Source organism: Pinus tabuliformis, chromosome 5_2, assembly GCF_031772625.1.
Source record: "Pinus tabuliformis cultivar Carrire ecotype Pingquan chromosome 5_2, CPIR1, whole genome shotgun sequence".
Classification (NCBI taxonomy): domain Eukaryota; kingdom Viridiplantae; phylum Streptophyta; class Pinopsida; order Pinales; family Pinaceae; genus Pinus; species Pinus tabuliformis.
In genome coordinates this window covers 1039985783-1040008850 of record NC_142306.1, presented here as the reverse complement: position 1 = coordinate 1040008850, position 23068 = coordinate 1039985783, and the positions used below count along the sequence as shown (strand labels likewise).

Sequence of the window (23068 nt, the reverse complement as noted above, 5' to 3'; positions counted from 1 at the left end):
TATGAGGAGACCTTCGCTCCCGTAGCTCAGTATACATCTATTCGCTCCATTATATCGATTGCAGCAAAGATGGGTTGGAAGATCCACCAGATGGATGTGAAGACCGCATTTCTCAATGGCTTCATTCAGGAGAAGGTTTAAATTGAACAATCGCAGGGCTTTGAGGTGCATGGGAAGGAGTCCCATGTATGCAGAGTGAAAAAAGCACTCTATGGCCTGAAGCAAGCTCTTAGAGCTTGGTACTCGAGGATTGATACATACTTGCAGCAGTTGGGTTTCACAAAGAGTGACGCTGATCCGAACCTATACTTCATTGTGGTGGGTGAGGAGCCTCTCATTCTGGTGTTGTATGTTGATGACTTGATCATCACTGGTGCAGAGAGACTCATTGAGGGCTGCAAGAGAGATCTTGCTTCAGAGTTTGAGATGAAGGATATCGGCTTGATGCATTATTTTCTGGGATTGGAGGTGTCGCAAGAGGAGGGGCATTTCTTCCTAGGACAAGTGAAGTACATTATGGATATTCTTAGCAGATTTCACATGGAGAATTGCAAACCCATGTCTACACCTATGATCACTAACTGGAAGAAGCTTCAAGCTTCTGATTCCGAGTTGGTGGATCCTACTCTATACAGACAGCTCATTGGTTGTTTGATGTATTTGGTCAACACTCGACCAGATATATGTTTTGTAGTTAACACTATTATTTGAATTTTGGACATGACAAATGTTGACAGTTGCTCACTTGCTAGATAAATCATAATATGCTCTATGTTTTATGTTTTATAATATGCTTAAATGTTTAATGTTTTATAATATGCTTAAAAATTTGATGTATGTTTGTAATAGCTAGAATATAGATGATTGTTGTACATACTAGTAACTACAATGGAATCATGGATGCCATATCTATCTTGATTTATGCAAAAATATGCAAGTTTTCATGTCTTCTACAATTAATTTGGTATTTGGGATGTTTGTTTTGAGTATAAATGCAAAAAAAAAAATATATATATATATAGCAAACGCTTCCGTGGACGCTTCGTCTCCTAGATTTTTGGAAAATGACGCTTCCGGGTCCCCACTTCCAAAAAACATCCCTGCTTCGTCCCTGCTTCGTGCAACATTGGAGTAAACCACCTGAGTGATTCTATAGTTACATGGCATTGGTAACAAGCATTGTTGACTCCAAGCCTTCTAGTTATGAGGAGGCTGCCAACCAGCAGGCCTAGAGAGAGGCCATGGTGGAGGAGTATTCTTCTATTATGAAGACCGATGTTTGGGAGGTAGTGCCGAAGCCTGAAGGTAAATCAGTTGTTACTTCCAGATGGCTCTACAAGATAAAGCATGTTGCAGATGGTAGCATCGAGAAGTTCAAAGCTCGATTTGTGGTGAGAGGGTTCTCACAGGTAGAGGGAGTTGACTATGAGGAGACCTTCGCTCCCGTAGCTCAATATACATCTATTCGCTCCATTATATCGATTGCAGCAAAGATGGGTTGGAAGATCCACCAGATGGATGTGAATATCACATTTCTCAATGGCTTCATTCAGGAGAAGGTTTAAATTGAGCAATCGCAGGGCTTTGAGGTGCATGGGAAGGAGTCCCATGTATGCAGATTGAAAAAGGCACTCTATGGCCTGAAGCAAGCTCCTAGAGCTTGGTACTCGAGGATTGATACATACTTGCAGCAGTTGGGTTTCACAAAGAGTGACGCTGATCCGAACCTATACTTCATTGTGGTGGGTGAGGAGCCTCTCATTCTGGTGTTGTATGTTGATGACTTGATCATCACTGGTGCAGAGAGACTCATTGAGGGCTGCAAGAGAGATCTTGCTTCAGAGTTTGAGATGAAGGATATCGGCTTGATGCATTATTTTCTGGGATTGGAGGTGTGGCAAGAGGAGGGGCATTTCTTCTTAGGACAAGGGAAGTACATTATGGATATTCTTAGCAGATTTCACATGGAGAATTGCAAACCCATGTCTACACCTATGATCACTAACTGGAAGAAGCTTCACGCTTCTGATTCCGAGTTGGTGGATCCTACTCTATACAGACAGCTGATTGGTTGTTTGATGTATTTGGTCAACACTCGACCAGATATATGTTTTGTAGTTAACACTATGAGTCAGTTCATGTGTGAGCCCAGGAGAATGCACTGGGTGGCTGGAAAACACATTCTTCGTTACTTGCAGAGGACCGTGGATTTTGGTCTAGATTATAGACAGGGTGATGGAGTGAGACTGACATGGTACACGGATTCAGATTGGGGTTGGGCTGGGTTCGGCAGTTGTGTCGTTGATCAGCCGGAAACAACAGTCAATTGCATTGAGCTCAACTGACGCAGAGTATATGGCTGCTAGTTTGGCTAGTTGTGAGGCCATATGGTTTCGCAAGATGTTGTTTGGTCTATTTGGTCAGGAATTGAGACCTTCAGTAATTTACTGTGATAATCAAAGTTGCATAAAACTCACGGAGAATCCAGTTTTTCATGGCAGGTCAAAGCATATTGAAATCAAGTATCACTTCATTAGAGACTATGTCCAAAAGGGAGTTGTCAAGCTTGTGTACATTTCCACAAATGAGCAGGTAGCAGACATTTTCACTAAAGCCTTACCACGGGGCAAGCATCTCTACTTCAGAGACAAGATGGGAGTGGTGAGGAACACTTTCCTCGGTAGGAGGGAGTGTTAAAATTTGGGTACCAGAGGAAAAGTGGTTCCCTAAGGCTTTGATCTTTGGCCTAGGGAAAAGTGTCCAAATTTATTTGTACTTTTCTCTTAAAGTGACTTTATAAGTAGTAAAGTTACATTCTAATTTAAAGGTGACTTTATTAAAGTCAATGAAGAATTAGAAAGTAAAAAAGTGACTATGGAAATAAAAGGCTAAGTGGGTCTTTATTTAAGTGGGTGAGTTAAAAAATAAAAAATGAGAATTAAATGCACATTTATTCTCATCCCTAGATCTAAATGAATCTCAGCCATTAGATCTTAGGGTAACCCAAAAGGTCATTTAGAGAGTAAAAGGAGAAGAGGAGAGAAAGATCAAATTCATTCTTTCATGAGCATTTGAGAGAAAGAGAAAAGAGAGCAAAGAGAAAATTTCTGAGCAGTGAGGAAGTGAAAGAGAGCAGCAAAAAGACATTTCAGCAACTCTGGGCAGCAGCGTTTATTGGCACGCATCCCAAGGCAAAACAGTACAGCAGGAGAAAGGCACAAATATCGAGGAAGAGGGACAACACAGAAATTGAAAAAGAGGGGCAACAACAAGGGCATGAATTTCAAGGCAAATTTGGGCACGAATTTTGAGGCAATCATACTGTTAAAATCCGTACGGTCCATACAGTCCATACAACAAGTTTTGGGCATGTTTTTCGAGGCAGGCCATACAGCATTTAATGTTGTTTTATTGCTGGAAAATTTCTGTTTTGGTTGTTTGCTGATTGGCATGATTTTTGAGGTGGAGTTCAAGCACGGAAATCGAGATAAGTTGTAATTTGTGGTTGCTGAAATTTTTACTGTGTATTTCAGTTTCTCTATGAAAGCATTTTCAGAAATAAAGAATTCCCTAAGAGTTGTAGGGTTATTTTCTGTGTGTGGCTGTCATAATTTTGCTGTGTTTTATTTCTGCAATTTCAGCAGTTGTGATATCTCTAAATTTGTGTTTTCAGAAACTATTGTCATTTCTAGAGTTTAGAATTTGTTATCATGCTTGGATTTAAAACTAAATGCATGGAGTGATAAGGAAAACTGATAACCGGAGTGGGGGTTGAAATTTCTTCAACCACTTGTGTAAGAAAATAGTAGTTAAGCTAAAAATTGGTCCTCCATAAGAAATGACTAAGTAAAAAGCATAAATATAAGATTATTATACCCATTTGCACCCAAAGTCTACAGATGTATATGATTCCTCTGTTAGCTATCTCCAACAAATCCCTTGCATGGGACAACCGCAAAAAAAGATCCTGTGAGAGCCCAAGCAGATGCATTCCTTGCAAAAACAATGAAGTTATCTGTTGACCTTTTGTTAGTCACTATCCATTTTCAAGAGAAGTTTGGAAAGAAGCTTTGAAGCTAGCCAATGAAGATGGGTAATGGGAAGGAAAATCTACCTTAGAATGCTTCAAGAGCTGGTGTGAGAATAGTCATAGAGCACAGAGCAGTTGCCTGTACAGCACCCTGGGCAATATGGATCGCTAGAAATGATATGACTTTCCAAGGTAAATACATCATTCCCATTCAGGTTTGCTTCCAGATAAGATATGTGTTGAAATTTTCTACAAGATGCAAAGTAGAAACCAATATTCTAATCTGATAATTACTACTTAATGATCTTTAAACAATTTATCTCATGCCACTAATATCATTGAGCAATTATACACAGAAAATCTCAACAGTAAATGCAGCAGAAACAGTAAAGATCATAAAGAGACAACCATGCACAATAGAGACAGTATTTTTACCCTGGGAAACCCAAACTTGGGAGAAAACCCAACAACTTTTCTTAGGAGAAATTATTCTTCAGCAAGGTTTACAAATCAATAATTTGTCTAGAAATCTGTGCCAATACCCAAGTCAAAATACCAGACAAATCTGGTCAAACTGTCCAAAATCGTCAGAAGTCAACACTGTTAAAACTGCCCAAAATCTGCAGTCAAACCAGCCTGGTCAAACTCGGATCTGCAGTACTGCGGTCAACTGTGGTTGACTGCAGTCAAATTTGACCTCCTGCAACTTGGTAAACTGCCGTCAAACTCGGCCCAAAACAGACTTCCTGCAGCTCAGTCAAACTTCCCTCCTGCAACTCGGTCAAACTCCAGTCAACTTGGCCTCTTTCTGTCACACGTGCAGCTGCTCTAAGAGAGAGAAGATGTTGAATGAATTGAGCAAAATGAAGTGTCACATCATGTATATATACTGATCGAATGGGTCTGAATTTGCTCAAGGGACACACCCTTTCATGGTGGGGCCAACTTGTCCTTTTAAGCCTACATGATGCTCCAAAATAAAAAATAATATTTTTTATTTAATTTCTCTTAGGCCGACTTGGAGATTTCCTTTAGCAAGGCAGGAATACCTCCCGATGCTACACAAAATCAACAATATGCATATGGTGGTATTTGGGTTTGCATGAAAGCGAAGACCAAAAGAATGATCAAACAGCCTGATATTGATTTTTCCAAACCCTCAGGATTCTTCAATGGTGCTAGCCAAATCTCCTCAGGTGCATGTGGCTCAGGTGGTACCTTATCTCTGTCTAAATATCATTCCATTGCCCTTAAAGCATCTTTGATTCAAGCAACCAACAATGAATCAGAATTGTGTGCTTTGTGAATCCCACTAAAATTGGCAGCTGACATGGGAGCAGCAAACATTCAGTTAGTGGAGACAGTGAAATCGTCATTGACTGCACAAATGGCAAGATGAACCTGCAAAATTCATTGTTACTTCCAGTGATGGAGAAGATCAATGAAAAGAGAAGTTCTTCTGAAAGTACAGCATTTGATCATGTTTGGAGAGAACTCAATGAATCAATGGATAAATTTTCAATGGAAGTAGTACTCCTTCAGGAACACACAGTAGTTACAGTTGAAACTTGAGACAGAAATACGAATCTCTCTCAGAAGACAGTTCATCCATTTTCTAAAAGACATGTAGCTCCAAGGAGGCAATCCAGAATACTGAAGAGGATTACTTGAAAGCTAAAACTGTCTTTATAAACAGTTATTTTAGTTATTTTTTAAACGGCTATAAAGCCTGTTTTGGATGTGTTTAACTCACATAAATGGAACACAGTAATTAGATGAACGTAAGATTCATATTGCTAACACAATATACATATAAATACAAAAAAAAAATTGACTCTTGGTTTTGATATTCCAAGAGGTCTCTTGCAATTCTCATGACTGTTGGTGTTCACTTGAGGCTTTTTGCCTTCATTTCAAGTGAATAAGCCAAATTTACATAACCCAAGAGGATTATGTTTCCAACATTCCCCACTTAATCTGAAGAGGTGTATGTGAGTCCAAGAAGAGAGCTGAAATAGAGAGGTATATAGCAGCCTATGGTTGGATATGCTCTCTGAATCGGGTGGTTTAAGGAAGACTACAAACCAAATGAGTTATCAGAAACCGAAGTCTTATACTGGTGGTGGTTTAAGGCTAACCACCAACTCTAGAACTTCGCTCAAACCAGTTCATAGAACATTTCTAAATCTGGTTAGAAGCTTAAGTCTTCTGCGAAATAGAAGTGCTCCCTGATGATGGTTTAAAGGTAACCACAAATTGATGAAATGGGTAGCAAAAGCCGAAGTCTTCCACTAGTGGTGGCTTAAGTCCGGCCACCAACCAAATTGTGCTCATGGAACATGAGTTTGCCTTCGGGTACAACTCTGACTCTAGCTCTAGGCTCTTGCCACAAGCTCTAGTTTTGGCTGAGGCTTAGGCTTGCTTGATATGACTTTGAAACTATTAGCTAACCATCAATTCGCCCCTTCTTAGATACAAGGTGAGAAGATAAAAATCTCTCCACTACAAGATATGTCCATACTCCAAACTGAACTCTACGGTATGACCGATATATCCTCTTGGTTGTTGAAGACCATTGCCAAGAAGCAATCCATCCAAGATGAATGTTTGCTCTTGCAGAAGTCTTATGTCTAGAACATTTGTTTGAATGATGAGCATGTATTCCACAATGCTCACAACAGTAAAGATCAAAACATTGATTTTTCATGTGGCCAATTTGATCACAATGTTGGCATTTGATAATCTAGTGTGGAGGTGGAGCAGGTGATTATGAATTGTCCTAAAGAAACCCAACACTTTGAAACCGGACACATTTGGAATAGTCCAGAATGTGAAAGGTCACTTCATTTTCACATCCAAGACCAGTTTTGTGCTTGTTGTTGATAACTTCTTCCCGAGGTCTAATGATGGGCTTGGGAAGTGCAAGTGGAATCTCTGCATCTTCATGTGAATCTACTCTTGAAGTTTGATCATGTGTTGGTTGCTGACAGTATTCTTTCTCAAACTCAAAAAGAGAGTTATTCTTAACAAAAAGTAGTTCTAAATGTTGACTCTTTGTTGTAATTCATCTCGTTGGATTTGTGACTCGAGTTGAAGAAACTCGATCTTGTCATGTGCATCTTGTAAACAGGTTAGAATGTTGGAGAGAGTGGATTTTCCAATTTTGATAGTATCGCCAATAGTAAAGACTATTAGAGTCTTCAGTAACTCTAATAACTCAACAATTCGAGATATTTTGTCAACAAATCAAACTTAGCAAATAAAGGGTGTTGGCTTCAAATGAAAATGAACTTGTTTACAATGCAAATTCAACTCAATTTCAAAAAAAGGTAAGTGAACTTACAAAAAAAAATCACTGTAAGTTACCATTATTTTGAAATTGTATTCGTCTTCGGCATTGAATGTACTAGTCCTTTACGTCTTGTTGTCGCCTAAGATGTACACCTAGGTGTGGGAAGAGTTTCCAACCCCACAAGGTATAATCTTTATGGCGCAACGCTCAAAGCAGTGGTTGTCACCTACTCCCTATTCACTCTGTTTAAGCTCTCTATTAGGCAAGCTAACGGGGGTAGTCCCTAAGGATGATTAGAAAGGAAAAACTTGTTGAAAACAACAAGAGACTAAGGGCAAGGCAATTACTTCTCAAGGTAACTTGATTTAGAGATTGAATAACAAGTGTGAAGATTATTAATGAGCAATGTAAGAGATAAATTCGATTAAGATTTATATGACAATAACAAGATAACAATGATAAACCAATGTCTTGATGCTCAATAAAGATGTGACAATTGCAAAATTGAGCGATGCTTCAAGTCATAATGTGAGCGGCAGAACCGTAGCTCGTTGTACTTTTAAAATGTAAATAAATAATTGTATTGTAAATAGTATTTTTATTAGTAAGATGAATGTACAAGTATGTTGAATGTTACAATGAGGGCCCACCTATATACCTAAGCAAGTGCCTCTTCATGACTGGGCATGTCTTTTAGACATGTCTTTTCATTTAACTAATGACTATTAATATTATCACTACTTTGATTTTTTATTATTTACATTTATTTGTATTTATTTTATTTTATATAAATTATATTCGAAACATTGCCCCTTTCTTCAAAAGCTTTGTCCTTGGGATGACAGATCCATTAAGGGGGTTATTATGACAAGTACGGACAAAGGTAATGCCACCGCCTCCCACACGCTCAAAGCGCAGGGCACGGTGGCGATCAGCATGATTATGATAAGACGGAAGAAGGAAGGTGGCATACGCATGCATAAGAGGGGGTTGATAGCAAAGAGGGTTAACAGGAAGGAGGGAGATAACGAAGAGGAGACATCAGCGAAGGTGGCAGCATTTTCCGAAAGGCGAAGAAACACAACGACCCCAAGCACTGGTTAACAGGTATGTTCTTTGCCTGCACTTCATTATGCTCCCCAACGTCTGGTTTGTTGAATTGGGATTGCATGAGGGCAAGGGGCTGGGGAGAGAGAGCAATTGGGGTGGTGGGAATAGATGGGAGGTGAAGGGTGACAGGATTCATCGTAGCTGCAGAAGCTCTGCAGGGATATTCCTCGACTTAGGCAACGCATTCTCGTGCATGGGGTTTTGCTCCGCTTTGGCATTCTCCTCTCGCGCACGGGGACCATAGGGTCGAAGAGGGAAGGATGTTGGCCGAAGGAAACTTGTCTGCTCGTTTGCTTCGCAAACCTAAGGGGAAAGGGTAAGGTAGCGGCAATTGTTGTAGAGGTAATTTCAGTCTGGGTCCTAGAATGAGGCGCGAAGGCTAGGGCTCGGTGGACGTCAGGGGCCATGGGGGCGGACAACAAGGCCCTGAGGGGAGTCAGCAGGGGGAGGGTGTCTGTGATAGGAGTCCTCTGGAACTAGGGAATTGGTATGCTGGGAAAGTCGGCCACGCTGGCCTCGGCTGGCGGTGGGAGCGGGGGATGGTTCGTAAAATAGGGGAGGGATACTTGGTCGAGGAAGGGGCTCAGAAGACGAGAGGTTAGGGTGAGCAAAGGAAAGAATGGCAAAGACATAGTCAAGGGGAAAGAATGGCAAAGACATAGTCAGGGGGACAAGGGACGAGGTCAACGAACAAGGGGCACTGGGGTGAAGGGGCAAGGCTCCTTTCGACCGGGCTCCTGGGTCTCTAAGCCTGTGGGCGACCATGCAATTTGTCCCTAAAATCGTGGAAATTATTGGCACGGGAAAGGGGGTATGCAAGGGTGTATGGGGCGTCTTAGGTGGGGGTCTTGCGCGCTGGGGGCTTTGAACAGGTTACATGGGGGGGAGAAATGTTGGATGAACAGAACCAGTGGTTGTCGAAAATTATGAAAATAATGGTTTGGAATTCTTGGTTGCTTATTCCCGAAGCAAGTAACTCCCCTTGGAGGAAGAAAGCGTTGAAGCTAGTTCCGGGCCATCGTCAGCAACAGGCTAGAAGGACACGGGACAGCACAACAATGGCTCGAGAAGGGAAAGGTAAGGGCAAAGACAAGAGACCAATGTTGGAAAACGTCGTGGAAGGAAACCAGTGGACAGACTGATCCAAGAAGCGGTGGCTACATATGTGGGTGGCACTAGAGAGGAGATTCAACGACTCATCGCAGAGTGGGAGGAGGACATCAACAGATTTGAGAACAAGGGGGCAGTGGACGTGGAAGAGTGGAAGGTCCTGGTTCCTGATCTGGGACACACTCGTGGCAAAGAAACACAATATAAACAAACTCTACACTTGTACTGGTTGTTGAAATGCCTCCTAGGGAAGGCGATGGAACAAATCTGGATGATCGTTGTTAAGGACATTCTAGACTACAAGCAGGACTTTCAAAAGATCCAAGCTCAGCTGTAGAAATAGGATGGTCGTTTGGGCCGAATTGAGGAAAACTTCTCCAGTGTGTTCTTACTGACCAAGCTACCCGAATCCAATGCGAAAGACCCGGCCCCGGGTACCTCGACTAATCATGAGAACTAGAAGGATGAAGTCATATTCTTTTTGCTTAAGTTTATATGCGGATAGCATTTACTTTTCAGTTTGCAATAGTTTATATATATAGAAAGACAGTTCATGGTTGTGGACATGATAATCAAGTATATATAGCTTGGATAGATAGACTAACTATTTTTTGCTACTAGATGGTGTATAATGCGGTTAGGTGGTCAACAGACCTGGTTTCCCAACAGGCAGGTTGAGATCACCTAACCAAGCTAAGTGGTTGTAACCTGCTTGCATATATTATAATGAAAAAGAAGGATCTACCAAGCTTAACAAAAAAAAAACCTTTGTCCTCAAAGCTTTATTGTTGATAATTTTCTCCATGTTGCATTACATTGTTATGGCATGCCGGTATGTCGAATTCATCGGTGGTACTATATTTTTTATAATTTTTTTATATTTCTTTTTTAGCCTTCTTTTGATATATATATATATATATATATATATATAGATATTTTTAATAAATTTTTTAACTATACTATATTATAAGCTATATTATAAACTTATTCCTAAGTTATAAGATCTATTCCTTTTGTATGTATGGGTAACGACAGCCAAGGAACAAGTTACAGCAGTGTCGATTTAAAGTGGATCGGGTCATAAAAAGTCGCAACCTGACTGGAATTGAGGCGTCAGTTTACGGCAGCTTGGTAGGAGCAAATACAATGATTCGTTACAGCGGAAAATAGGAAGTGGTTTGTCCATAAATATTGTGAATGAGGCACTTCTTTCAGAGTTAAACCATCACAGTAAACCATATTGTGAAGGAATCCCTGTGTCATTTCAATTACACTCATGTTGGGAAGGATTCCCTGTGTCATTTCAATTACACTCATGTTGGGAAGGAATCCCGCTGTCCTACATCTTCTTCGACTAGAATCATAAATTTCCACATAACCAATAACTCTACCCTCATAGCCCCATCCAAACACCAGCACTTTGTAAGACGACGGTTGAACACTTTTGTTAATGACGTCATGCTTGTCCACCACGATGCATCCATCGACGAAGGTAGTTATCCTTGACATTTTGGGACGTCTGACAATGGTTCGTGTATAAGGATTGCACACACTCACTGACACGACTCCATCACCATCATCATCATCAGATTCATCGACATGATAGGGAAATCTAGCAGCGAAAGTCTCACTGCCGAAACCCTACAAAAGACATCCCCGCCAACCAAAAGACATCCCCGCCAACTTGATGCCCTGATGAAAGTGAATACTCCGTAATGAAAGAGAGGGAGAAGTAGGGTTTCTAGGAGCGTGTGTAGAAGCAGTAAGTGATACTAGGGTTCCCCCTAGGGGTTTTGACCGCACAGAACAAGCAATGGTCCCTTGTTAACAGGCGTCTCACCCCACATTCTAGTTATGAAGTAGTTGGATGAAAATATGGTCTTCCAGTGCTCGTAGAAAATGCTATATTTGTGCACGTATTCTATCGGCAGCCACGCCAAGATTTCCATTTGCAAACCCTCAGGGGATGCATTCACCATCTCAGCAACTGCAACAAGCAATTGGCTCTCATTCACCTCTTCCATTTCGCAAATCAAGGTATGACTATACTTCACTTTTTTCAATACTGCAATTTCGCGTTCTTAATCTTTATCAACTATTGTAAATGCAGATTGAATTTCACCATCATTTAACGTTGACAAGTCATTTGGCGTAGAGTTGACTATACTTGTGTGTGGCTCTTCAATATTTTCATGGCCATCTACACAACATTCTACCGTTTTCTAGCAGATTCTACCATTTAGGTGGAGTAATCACAACATCAATGTCTAGATCATCAGTATGCAACTTGTCTTCTTCTTCCCAAATAGAAATTTCAAAGTCCTTTTCTATTGTAGTTGCTTTATTTGTCTTTTTATCTTGTTTTCCTCTTGAATTTGTCAAAGTTGTAGTCAATATGGGTATATCCATAGACGTTGCTTCCTTTATTTTGCTTCCTCTTGAATCAGCAAGAGAGGTTGTTGCATCAACTTCCTTTTCATCATTTTGTTCTACATCCCCTTTTTCTATAGGTTCAAATTTTCATTGTTTCACATTACAAACTTGTAAGCTCGAGACATCATCTTTTTCAACAATATTCTTGCCAGCAAACTGATTTTTAGCTTCTTCATCTTCAATTGTCATATATCCACTTTGATTATCAGCCTTATTTAAGTTACCCTGAGGAGATCCTAACTCAACATGTTCAACATCATTTTCTCAGTTAGAGCATTCTTTATTGTTAGTCTCTTTCATGTTAATGTCCTCTTCCATTATAGATGTTGAATATGCTTCAAAACACTTCATTGATTTTGCAACTGATCTTTTTATTTGCTAATTCTCCAATCTCACTTAACAATTCAAATTTAGATTTATGATATTCGTTTATTTCCATGATTTCAAGGCCTAAGCTTAATGGTAGATTATGCAACGGATAACATCCACAGGGTCGAGTGGCTCTGCTAGCACTATAGCGGCAAAATTGTAGCTTCTTGTACTTTAAAATGTAAATACACAATTGTATTGTAAATAGTATTTTTTATTAGTAAAATGAATGTACAAGGATGTTGAATGTTACAATGAGGGCCCGCGTATATACCTAAGCAGGTGCCTCTTCATGATTGGGCATGTCATTTAGACATGCCTTTTCATTTAACTAATGACTATTAAAATAATCATTACTTTGATTATTTATTATTTACATTTATTTGTATTTATTTTATTTTATATAAATTATATTCATAACATAATGATAAGCAATTGCTACAAGAAAAGTGTTAATACAAAAAACCAAGAAATGATACAATATTGAAATATGAGCAGAAAAATATAACTTGCAAAGTAAATGGAATTGTACGTCTACTTCAAAAAGATGCTCAAATAAGATATGACAATATCAAAAGACAATGAGCTATGAAATTTCAATTATCACAGCAACTGGAAATTATTTTCCTAATTGTTAAATTATTTAACAATTTATTTGCAATTTGCTATGGCAAATACCAAATAATTCACACTGTGATTTTCACAAACAAATACTGCGGAAGAAAATAGCACTAGAAACTGAGAAAATTCTAGCACACACACAAAAATGACACCATTATTTTTGGACAAATGTCCCTGGAAAAACCCAATGTGGGAAAACCGGTGTAGCAGTGAGGGTTATTATTATTATGCAGCAGTGAAATTCTGAGTACAATCTATGGATGCCCAACTGGCAATCCAATCAACAAGTATCTGACAGAAATAATTAGAGAGAAAAATTCTCTTACCCCACAAGCAATCCCGGCACTGACTCCTTCAAAAAAATTGGTCGTCTAAACCCCAACATAGGCTCTCTACGCAGTCCTTGTGTTGCCTCTCACACATGTGGCTCAAATTTGCCTCTGAGCAAGCCGTCTAGCCTGTCTCTGCTGCTGGAAGTGACTCTTCGGCCCTCTGGAAGACTTTCTCGGCCTCTGGAAACTGAATCGACTTCCTCCCCAGCTAAATCGAACTGCTTTACTTCAGCTACTGCGCAGTCCCTGCGTTGCTCCTGCGTGGTTCATTTCTGTCACTTATCGCTGCCTCTCTGGATCTAGAAAGCTTCATCTGGATCACTGTCCATGCCCCTCACTGTCTCTGCTTCGATCTCTGGCTCTCTGGCAACTGTTGTTGCTCTCTGGAAATCAATCTGCCAAGGAAATCGAACTGCTCAAGTGTCTCTGGTGTATTCTCCAAGTGCCCATCGACTTCTTCTTATAATCCTCTGTTGGAGCACCAACGGCCAAGATTAAAACTTAATCAAAGGCTAGGATCATCTTGAAGTCGATCTGTGTGAGTTTCTAGACTATTCTCAACTTGACTTAATTAATTCTAATTAATTAACCAGTTTTCCTAAGTTTAGACTTAAGAAACATTAAAAATATAAGTTAATAATTTTATTAAGTCATCTCTAGGTGGAATTTCCAAAAACGATTTATGGGTTTTGGAGATCTCATGCATTCTAGCCTCTCCACCAAATTTCATGGGTAGAACACATCCGATGCTACAAAAACCGGATTGTGTTCTAGTGTTGCACACCCTGTCACAACACTATCTCTTCATCATCTCCTGTCATGTTGTTGATGTCTAGCCATACTGCCCACCAACCACTGTGCAACTATGATGTTGCATCTGTGCTGCTGTTGACACTGCCATACTGCTGCCAACATTGCTTCTGCACTGCAACTCCCTCTTATCCGTTGTTGTTGCAATTACAACAACAGCAACTGAGAAGCATCCTAAATATTGAATCAATTGTGTTCAGTATGATGCATCTATCTCCTAAATCCTGACTACTACTAGCCTTTGCACTGTCATTGAAGAATTTGCATTGCTACTAACTCTACACTGAGCCGCCTGCTTTGTTGTCAACACTGCACTGTGCTCCTTAGCATTTGACTGCTACTAGTCTGCAACTGTCACTCTGATACTAACTGCATCAACTGCCACTAATCCATCCTACTACCAAATATTGTGGGCCCCTATAGCCAGGTAATTGTTGATTTTTGTAACTTGGGAGGTACTCTAAGCCTTGTGGATCGAGGGTTTGGAGGAAGGAGTTCCACAAATGGCCTTGTGGGCTTGAAACCCAAGCTTGGGGTTTTGCACCCATCATGATTTGGGTCAAAACCATGAGCACATTTTGACATGTGATGGATGAGGATGATAGCTCTCATCGAGACGAATCCGACACAATGAAGATCATCCGATTCCGAGTTGTAGAAATGGAGTTACGAATTTTTGAAGTTAATATATGCGGTTGTGGATTGATTTGAATTTTGGGAGAAAAGAACAAGTCAGCTTGTGTCCAAATTAGACTTGTTGACACCACATGTAGCCCTCATGTTTGTGTATAAATATGAGGTCAGTGAGGATCATTTGAAGACATCCAAAGGTGCAACAAAGGCAGCGAAGGAGTGGATTAGCTCGTTCAAGGAGAGAGAGACCTCTATTTTTGGGCTGCAGGTAGAAGGTTATCTCAGCAAGGAGAAGAGGCTGCGTAGGAGGCTTCTTGTGACTGTTGAGGGACTGTTTTATGCTTGCAGGAGAGTCGAGTATGAGGAGGAGAGATGCAGGTCTGTATTGAAGGCGTTTGTGGGTGGAGAACCCTTGGAAGAGGTAGTCGCAGCGTTGAGAAGGCTACTATGGGTAAGTCGCAGCCCTTACCAACCTATAACAGAAGTGTGTAGGGCAGGTAGAATAGCAGCAAAGAAGGTGAGGAGTCTTCCAAGGGAAGGTCGCAGTTGTTTTAGGTCTATTTGGGTGGTGTTATAAGGGTTGTTGCAGCATGCAAATGCCCTAACCAAGAACAGTAAATGACAGCAGCGTGATAACAGACTTGGAGTGAAGTTTGCCTTGTGTTGGATCCGTGTTTTGGATCAGTTTGGATGGGAGTTATATTGCAGCCTGTGGGAGCCATGTGTTGGGGTTGTCTTGGGTGTTAAGAAACCCCAACTAGGAGCAGATCTTGCAGTGGAGTAATAGGTGTCCTAGAAGAGGAATAATTGGAGAAGTCTGTGAGCAGCCATGTGGAAGGGCTTACTAGGTGGTTGGATGCCCTAACTAGGCGCAAATTCTACAGCGAGGATTGGTCACTCGTGGTCTGTTGGAGGGCAGCGTGAGAGTGGACCAAGTGTGGATGTGGATTGGGCATTTATGGTCTGTTGGAGGATAGCGTGATAGTGCCCAAGTTGGAGCCCGATGTGCACCATCTTCATGGACTTAGGCGGTTGCTAAAGTGGTAGTTGTTGAGCTCATGGATCTTGAGCTCATGGGTTTGTGTAACCCTAAACTTGTGTGTGGACTTCTACAACAGATGATGGGCAGTCCTCCTAGCCCGTGTTCATTGTGGGAGATGGACATCTTGCAGTGATAGGTGGTAGACCTCCATGCCCTATGTTGGTCTTCATTGGAGCAGCGCAGGAAGACCATAGTGGGCTAAAGTCCCTGAGTAGCTGAGGAGCAGCAGTGGGCAGTTAAGAGTTGTTCATAAGTGGAGTTGTGAACAACTCGACAGGAGTCTCGATGTGTTGTGCCCTTGATGGACTAAGGCATAACTAGTGAGCATATTGACAGCTGATGTTCAATGGTCAAATGGACTTGGATCATTGATAGAGGCAGGAGTTGTAGATCAGGAGCCAAAGGACTAGGCAAGTATAGGGTACGACCGAGGGGAGCTGAGAGATTCAACTACATCAACCAGATGGTCAGAGTATCTTGTTGAGGGTAGATTGGTTGTCGATGGGCCGACACCAAGCCCCAGTTTTGTATCTTGCACTAGTGGATGTATGAGGGCCATTATCCCTGGTACGGGAGCCCTAAACTGTTGCATTATATGTTGATTACTATAACGAAGTTGGGTTGAAAATTGTAAAAAGTTGTCCATATTTTGTGAACTAGTAGATTTACTATTGTTTATATTCTACTATGCAAAGTAGTATCGTTGTGATTCAACATGGTATCGGAGCGAGGTTTGAGCTACTTTGGAAGTCAGTGAATCAGAGTGTGCACAGGGAAGCAACTCAGAGGGATTTGTGGGTGTCTAGATCATGGAGCAGAGGGTTCAGCTAAAGACATGGCAATGTGGTCTTCACTGGCTTAGCAGCGAGATTGGCTGGGAGTTCTAGTGGATTGGTGGTCAACCTGGTGAACAACAGTTTGTTGTAGGGAAGATTGTTGATCATAGACTTCTGTTGATTTGTCATGGATGGTTGGGACAGCTTGAAGGTTTCTTTGGCTTGGACGAGATCAGGTTGATCAAGATGGCTTCATGTGATGGACTTCAGATTGGCAGGCTAGAGTCTTCATCGGATCGTGAATTTTTCTAGGTGTTAGTGCTTACTGATAGTCTAGGATGTGCTAAAGTAATATCATATATCACTGGAAGTGATTATCAGTTGCAGAAAATTGTGCTTGTCGTATTAGCACTCGAAAATCAACACGATATCAAAGCTTTGGTGAAGAAAGGCCATTGAGATCACCCCTTGATGATACCTATTTTGCAATCTGATCTTTAACCAGATGGCTCCCTCTATCAAACCTGAGGATACGTTGGAAGGTGCAACAAATTTTAGGGCTTGGAGGACTAGAATGGCTCTCATTCTTGAAGAGAAAGATGTCATGGAATATGTTGAAGACAAGATTACTGAACCCGAGGATGATAAGGAAAATGCCAAGCACAAGAAGATGGAAACTAAGGCTAAGAGGATTCTTGTAGAATCCATCAAGGATCATTTGATTCCATTTGTTTATGAGTTGAAGACTTCAAAGAAAATATATGATGCCCTAGTAGAGTTATGCAGTCAACAACATTGGTCAGAAGATGGCTTTAAGGAATCAATTTCGTGATATTCAAATGTCTAGATTCTATACTATGGCTTCCTACTTCATGAGGTTCTGAACCAAAATTGGTTTCAGATCCTAAACTGAGATCCACTAAGGATGGATCTACTCATCAAATCTAAGCCTAAAACCTCTAACTCCTCAACAATTCTCCTAAAATATTATATTACATGTCAATGAGGAAATTATTTCTTCATTAAATCTCTATTTAGACTCAGGAAATCAAATCCCTATCTTTATTTACATTAATTAAAATTAAAATAACCAGGAAAAGAAAACATGTGCTTTGCAAAATATCCAAGGCTTTCAAGAGGCCTGATTTAGCTGTTAACCTGGGGTAAGATGCTCCTGCATCAATCTATCATTTGCAAAAATGCATTTCCCACCCCCCAAAGCTATCAACGTGCCCTCCCAATTTTCTGCTAGTGAGATGAATGTTCTTCTGCCGCACGTAGTTCAAATTAGACCTTTCTCCAAAATTACTAGCTTGACTTGTTGTATGACTCAGAGAGGCCAAAGAGTAGTTGAATCAAACTTGGAGAAAACTCAGGAGATGAGTTAGGAAAAGTTTTAGAAAAACCTTAGTTTCAAGAAAACATATATTGTTCATCAGTGTGAAAGTTTACAATGTCCCTATAATGCAAATTTTCAATAATACCTTGTTTCAAGAACATAGCAAAAATGCCATGGGTATCAGGGGAGGCAGATACAGGGGGTGACATGCAGTCTTTCACCCTGGAGGAACAATAGCAGGACAGCTTGCCTGGAAACTAGGAGTACTTTCCAACAATCTAGCAATGGAATATGCTCTATTGCAAGGCATTATCTTTGCATGATCTTATCATCTAAGACACCTTCTCATCCTAGGGGACTTCCTAGTCATTTTGAGACACATGCATTACGGAACAAGGGCTAAAGACCTCAGGCTCGAAGCAATACTTAGCAGAATTCGAGCTCTGGTGGAAAACATGGAGTCCAAGGTAGAATGGTTTCATGTGAGAAGGCTGAATAATATATTGGCTAATTCACAAGCAAATTTGGCCATCCAACCAGGAAAAAAAGGGGTGTATTCAATGAATGGATTATTTGTCAACCAACCCATCCCATAACATTAATCATCCTCCAAGCATCACGTCACTGTGGAACCACAAGGGTACTCCAACAGCTATAACTCCAGACAAAGACGGCTGTAAAGACATTCAGTTACCAGTTACCACCTATCACCATTATGGACTGTATCATTGGCACCCTAGGCAATAACCCCTCCCCCTGGGTCCCTTCTCATGCAGAGCTTATGGGATCAGCCCATGTTCGTGGCCTATCCTACATTGGAGAATTTAGATTCTAGTGCAGCGGGTGTTCATTTGGAACTGTTTCGGTCAGAAGGCTTGGAAAAGAGGATTCATTTCTTTCTGCAGGATTCAGAGGAGACAATCTCAGGTGCTCTGTTTATCAGAGGCGTGGATGTGATTAACATGGATTATGGGGAACTATGAGCATATCACAACTCATTCCACCATCATGAATTGACAATCATGGACCTGTGCAAGGAATTGGATGTGGTCACACATCGTTTTTCTGTGCTTAAGGCCAATTCAAGCTCTGGAATGGAGGTTTTAAAGAAGATTCTCCTTCACCTGAAGTGCCCTAGTGATTCCATTGAACAGTTGGTCAACAAGCATATCAAATCGGTTCAGCCTGCTTCGCAGCCCTCCCTATGCGTGGGTTCAATACTCTCTGGTTTTGGAGTGGAAACTCCTTTTTTAATGAAACTTCAGCCTAAAGCAGCTATGGAAGCATCTCCTGACAGTCTGCCTTCTTCCAACAAGTCATTAAGGTGTTTTCTTAAGGGATGTATGCCGGTGAATGAGCTTCTAAAGCACCCTGGTCTTTCAGGAAATATCTATCTATATACCTCACTTGTGCGCATTTGCCAGTCTTTTCTATCAATGACATTTACCAGTTTATGTTAAAAAAACATTGCCATGGGTATTATGAAAGTTTACAATGTCCATACAATGCAAATTTTCAATAATAACTTGTTTTAAAGTATATAATTGATACAACATAGAAAAATATGCGATGTGTTGTAGACAGTCGTTAGATCTGATGGTTGTCTGCGATGAAATTGTGTAAGATAAAAGCAACATCGGTGGGTTTGTATTTTTCTACTTTTTAAGACAGAAAAAATAGCCTGACTCGCCAAGTCAATCTAACCATTTGACTTGCAAGCTCATATTCCGAAGAAATGACTTGGCTCAGTTTCCTCGAAGAGCAGTGTTAAACTCGCAATTTGAGCAATACGTAGCGGTCTCCGGTAATTGACACCGTAGCTAGATATCCCGGGAAAACAAAGAAATGAATTCTCTTAATCCCCACCAACTATTTGAGATGTGCTTGTGCAATCCTCTGCTATTGGGATTTCAGGTTGTGACAGAAAGAACATGATTCCTAAAATTCAAAGGGTTTAGCCATTCTAGACAGATTTTTTTAAGTTTGGCTTAAAATCGGCCATGTGACCAATATGTCCGAGATTTCAGTTAAAATAACCAGCTTTGGAAACTCGTCCGAATATAGTTCCATAACGGGTATCCTAATCTTAAAAGAACGTGGCCATTGTAGACTAGTTCTCTTTGAATTTTGAATTAAATTCAGGTGTTGAAAGTAATGGGCGTCATAAAATTCACAGGATCCAGTCATTCTGGCTTGATTTTCTTCAAAAGGAAGATAGTTTGGCTATAATTCACCCTGTTCAGTACGAGTTTGAAGCCCAAAGGGTACAGCCATTCAATTCTGATTTCCTTCATAATTTTGCATTGAAACGAACAATTTTAAATATTTTTGAAGGTTAATAGCATGAATTTCAACAGCCAAATCAAGAAACATTCATACATACCGTCGCCCAAGAGCACAAGTTTGAAGGTAGGAGGCCCCGCCTTCGCGTTCGTATTCATCTTAAGATCGCCCACCAAAAACTCAGCAAATCCTGGCCTTCGACCCTACAAAATCCATTTACCCTGAACAAAAATTGGCAGAGAAGATAAAATTGGGAATTCGCAGCGGTATAATGGATGGCCTGTTGCTGTTCAATTTGGAAGAGAACTTCGCTAAAAATGCTGGACAAGAGCTGAATTTGCCGGAATTTTCACGTCACCGTCGGTATGTAAATATTGGGGGTATTCCGTAAATTATACGATTCGGGGGCTTATGTGTGGAATTCGATAAGTCCATTCTTTTTGGTAAAATAATGCTATAAATAATTATAGAGTAGTTTAAGGACGACACATTTTTGGTTATAAATTTTGGACCTACGATGAGTAGATGAATGATGAGCAGATGAATGTAAATTTATATAAGCAGATTTTAAAATGGAAAAAATATGAGTTCATATAAACAAGGCGAGAAAAGTAAATTTATATAAGCAGATTTTAAAAAGGAAAAAATATGAGTTCATATAAACAAGGTAAGAAGAGTTAATATATCTAGGCAAGAATAGCCCAAAAAAAAATTGGTATGAACTTTCAACCAAGGAAGAAGCGAACTAAAAATAATACTAGCATTTGCACTAAATGTTGCAAAGGAAACGCAGTAAGGCATAAAATGAGAAGAATCATGACATATGATATTAGAGAAGTAGATTTTAAAATGGAAAAAATATGAGTTCATATAAACAAGGCGAGAAAAGTAAATTTATATAAGCAGATTTTAAAAAGGAAAAAATATGAGTTCATATAAACAAGGTAAGAAGAGTTAATATATCTAGGCAAGAATAGCCCAAAAAAAAATTGGTATGAACTTTCAACCAAGGAAGAAGCGAACTAAAAATAATACTAGCATTTGCACTAAATGTTGCAAAGGAAACGCAGTAAGGCATAAAATGAGAAGAATCATGACATATGATATTAGAGAAGTGGATATTTTGTTGACCATTAATTAAGGAGTCTTGATTATTTAGTATATCATGATATTGAGTAGGTTGAATGCCTAGGTCCAATCCTTTCAAATAAATGAATCTTAGAGAAGTGGATCTTTTGTTGAGCATTGATTAAATAATTATTTTAGTTGACATAGAAACTTTAATTCGCTATTGAGAGGTACCATGGTGAACCCCTATGGTAGAACCACGAGCTTTCCTTTATTTAGCATGATATTATGCGAGACTTGGTTATGTATTTGACCAGGTAGAGGCCTATAAATAAACACAAAAGGATTTTTAACTCTATTCCGAAAAAGTGGAAAAAGGTTATTTTTCAATATTGAATTGTCTCACTTCATCAAAAACTTGCAGTGTTTTAAATTAAAATAAATTTATACCTAAATAACTATAATTTTAATATTAAAAACATTGTAAAAAAATTAAAATATTCATGTAATTGAATTTTATTTATTTTATTGATTTTATTTTAAATAAATAAATATATAAACTAAAATAAATTTATATATAAATACCTATAATTTTAATATTAAAAACTCTGATTTCCTCTTCGTGTAGGAAAAGAGCTTCCAAGTTCCCTATCGTATTTAATGAATCCATACATACTTCCATGGTGGTGCACTTCAGAATATAAGTATTTAATTATTTAAGGAGTATAAAAGTTTTATTTATTTAATGTTGCAGATATAACCAGGTGGGCAATTCCCATTCAAAATTAAATAACCATGCCAGAAACATTAACTCTCCATATGAGATACGTTTCAAGTTAACCGTGAAAATGTCAAAAGGACAGTTGAAATTTGAAAGCTATTCCCAAATTACATCCCTGGAAGCATGATACAACACACCCTGATAATTTTTGTTGTTCGCCACATTATACATGCCATATTCCTGGAGAATGTTTAATATCAGATTTCTTGAACATTGTATCGATGCGCATCCAGACAGCAATACTACAGCCATGGCCCTTTGCAACTCGCAGGGTTTGTATATAGGTTTATAGGCCCAAAAAAAAAAAAAAAAAAAAAAAAAAAAAACTCTGATGTTTAATTTGAATGCTTGATGACCATTAACTATTCGTGAGTATTTTCCTTTAATTTTAATGTTTGGTGGACATTAACTGTGATTGAGTGATTTTGCATAAATGTAAACTATGGTGCAACTGGAGATTATATCCGTGTGGATCTCCTGCATGACCCTAGATTGGTGGCTCATGATGATCTAATCTGGTAGAAAACGACACTATGGTTTTGCAATGTGAGGAGCAATTACAAGAACTCTATTACATCCCACCAGGGATTCAGGGCAACCATTAAAGTAATCAATAGTAGAATGCGATGATGGAAACAAAGAGGTCAGATACAAAATATACACACCGATGCAAATGGATAGTTATTCTTTCACAATTTGACAACCTTTGTCATTTTATCCTTTTATACTTTTTATATTCTATACATACATGTCGGTACTAATAAATGAAATGTACACTTCAACCTTTTCCCAAATTAAATTCTTCAACTTTTTCTCAAATTAAATTCTTCAAGTATTGTTCCATGCAAAGTTAACATTAAGCTCTTCTTCAGAGTTTGTGAAAGCCACATTTTACACTAGAATTAACTTCAAAGTGTTAATCTGCACTTCTAAGCTATTTTTTAATCTAATACCACCTTGTGAAGTCATTTGGAGAATGCATTTGTTAATGAAGTGAGTGAAATATTTATTAAGAAATTTATTAAGCGACTAAGAACTA

The 23068-nt window shown here is 39.5% G+C and overlaps 1 protein-coding gene across 5 annotated transcripts in view; it reads right to left on the bottom strand.

The window, feature by feature from the left end:
- LOC149162784 (uncharacterized) overlaps positions 1-20581 on the bottom strand; it is a 99697-nt gene extending 79116 nt beyond the window's left edge. The window contains exons 1-2 of one of the 5 annotated variants that reach the window (XM_089437395.1): positions 4115-4187; positions 3877-4015 (exon numbers count right to left, since the gene is read on the bottom strand). In XM_089437395.1, coding sequence (XP_089293521.1) covers positions 3877-3991 — 115 coding nt within the window. In that variant the 5' untranslated portion in view covers positions 3992-4015; positions 4115-4187. Of the gene's footprint in view, positions 1-3876; positions 4016-4114; positions 4188-20280 lie in introns of those variants that run through there. The other 4 variants (XM_089437398.1, XM_089437399.1, XM_089437397.1 and 1 more) reach the window with 4 other exon arrangements.
- Between the last annotated feature and the right edge of the window lie 2487 nt (positions 20582-23068).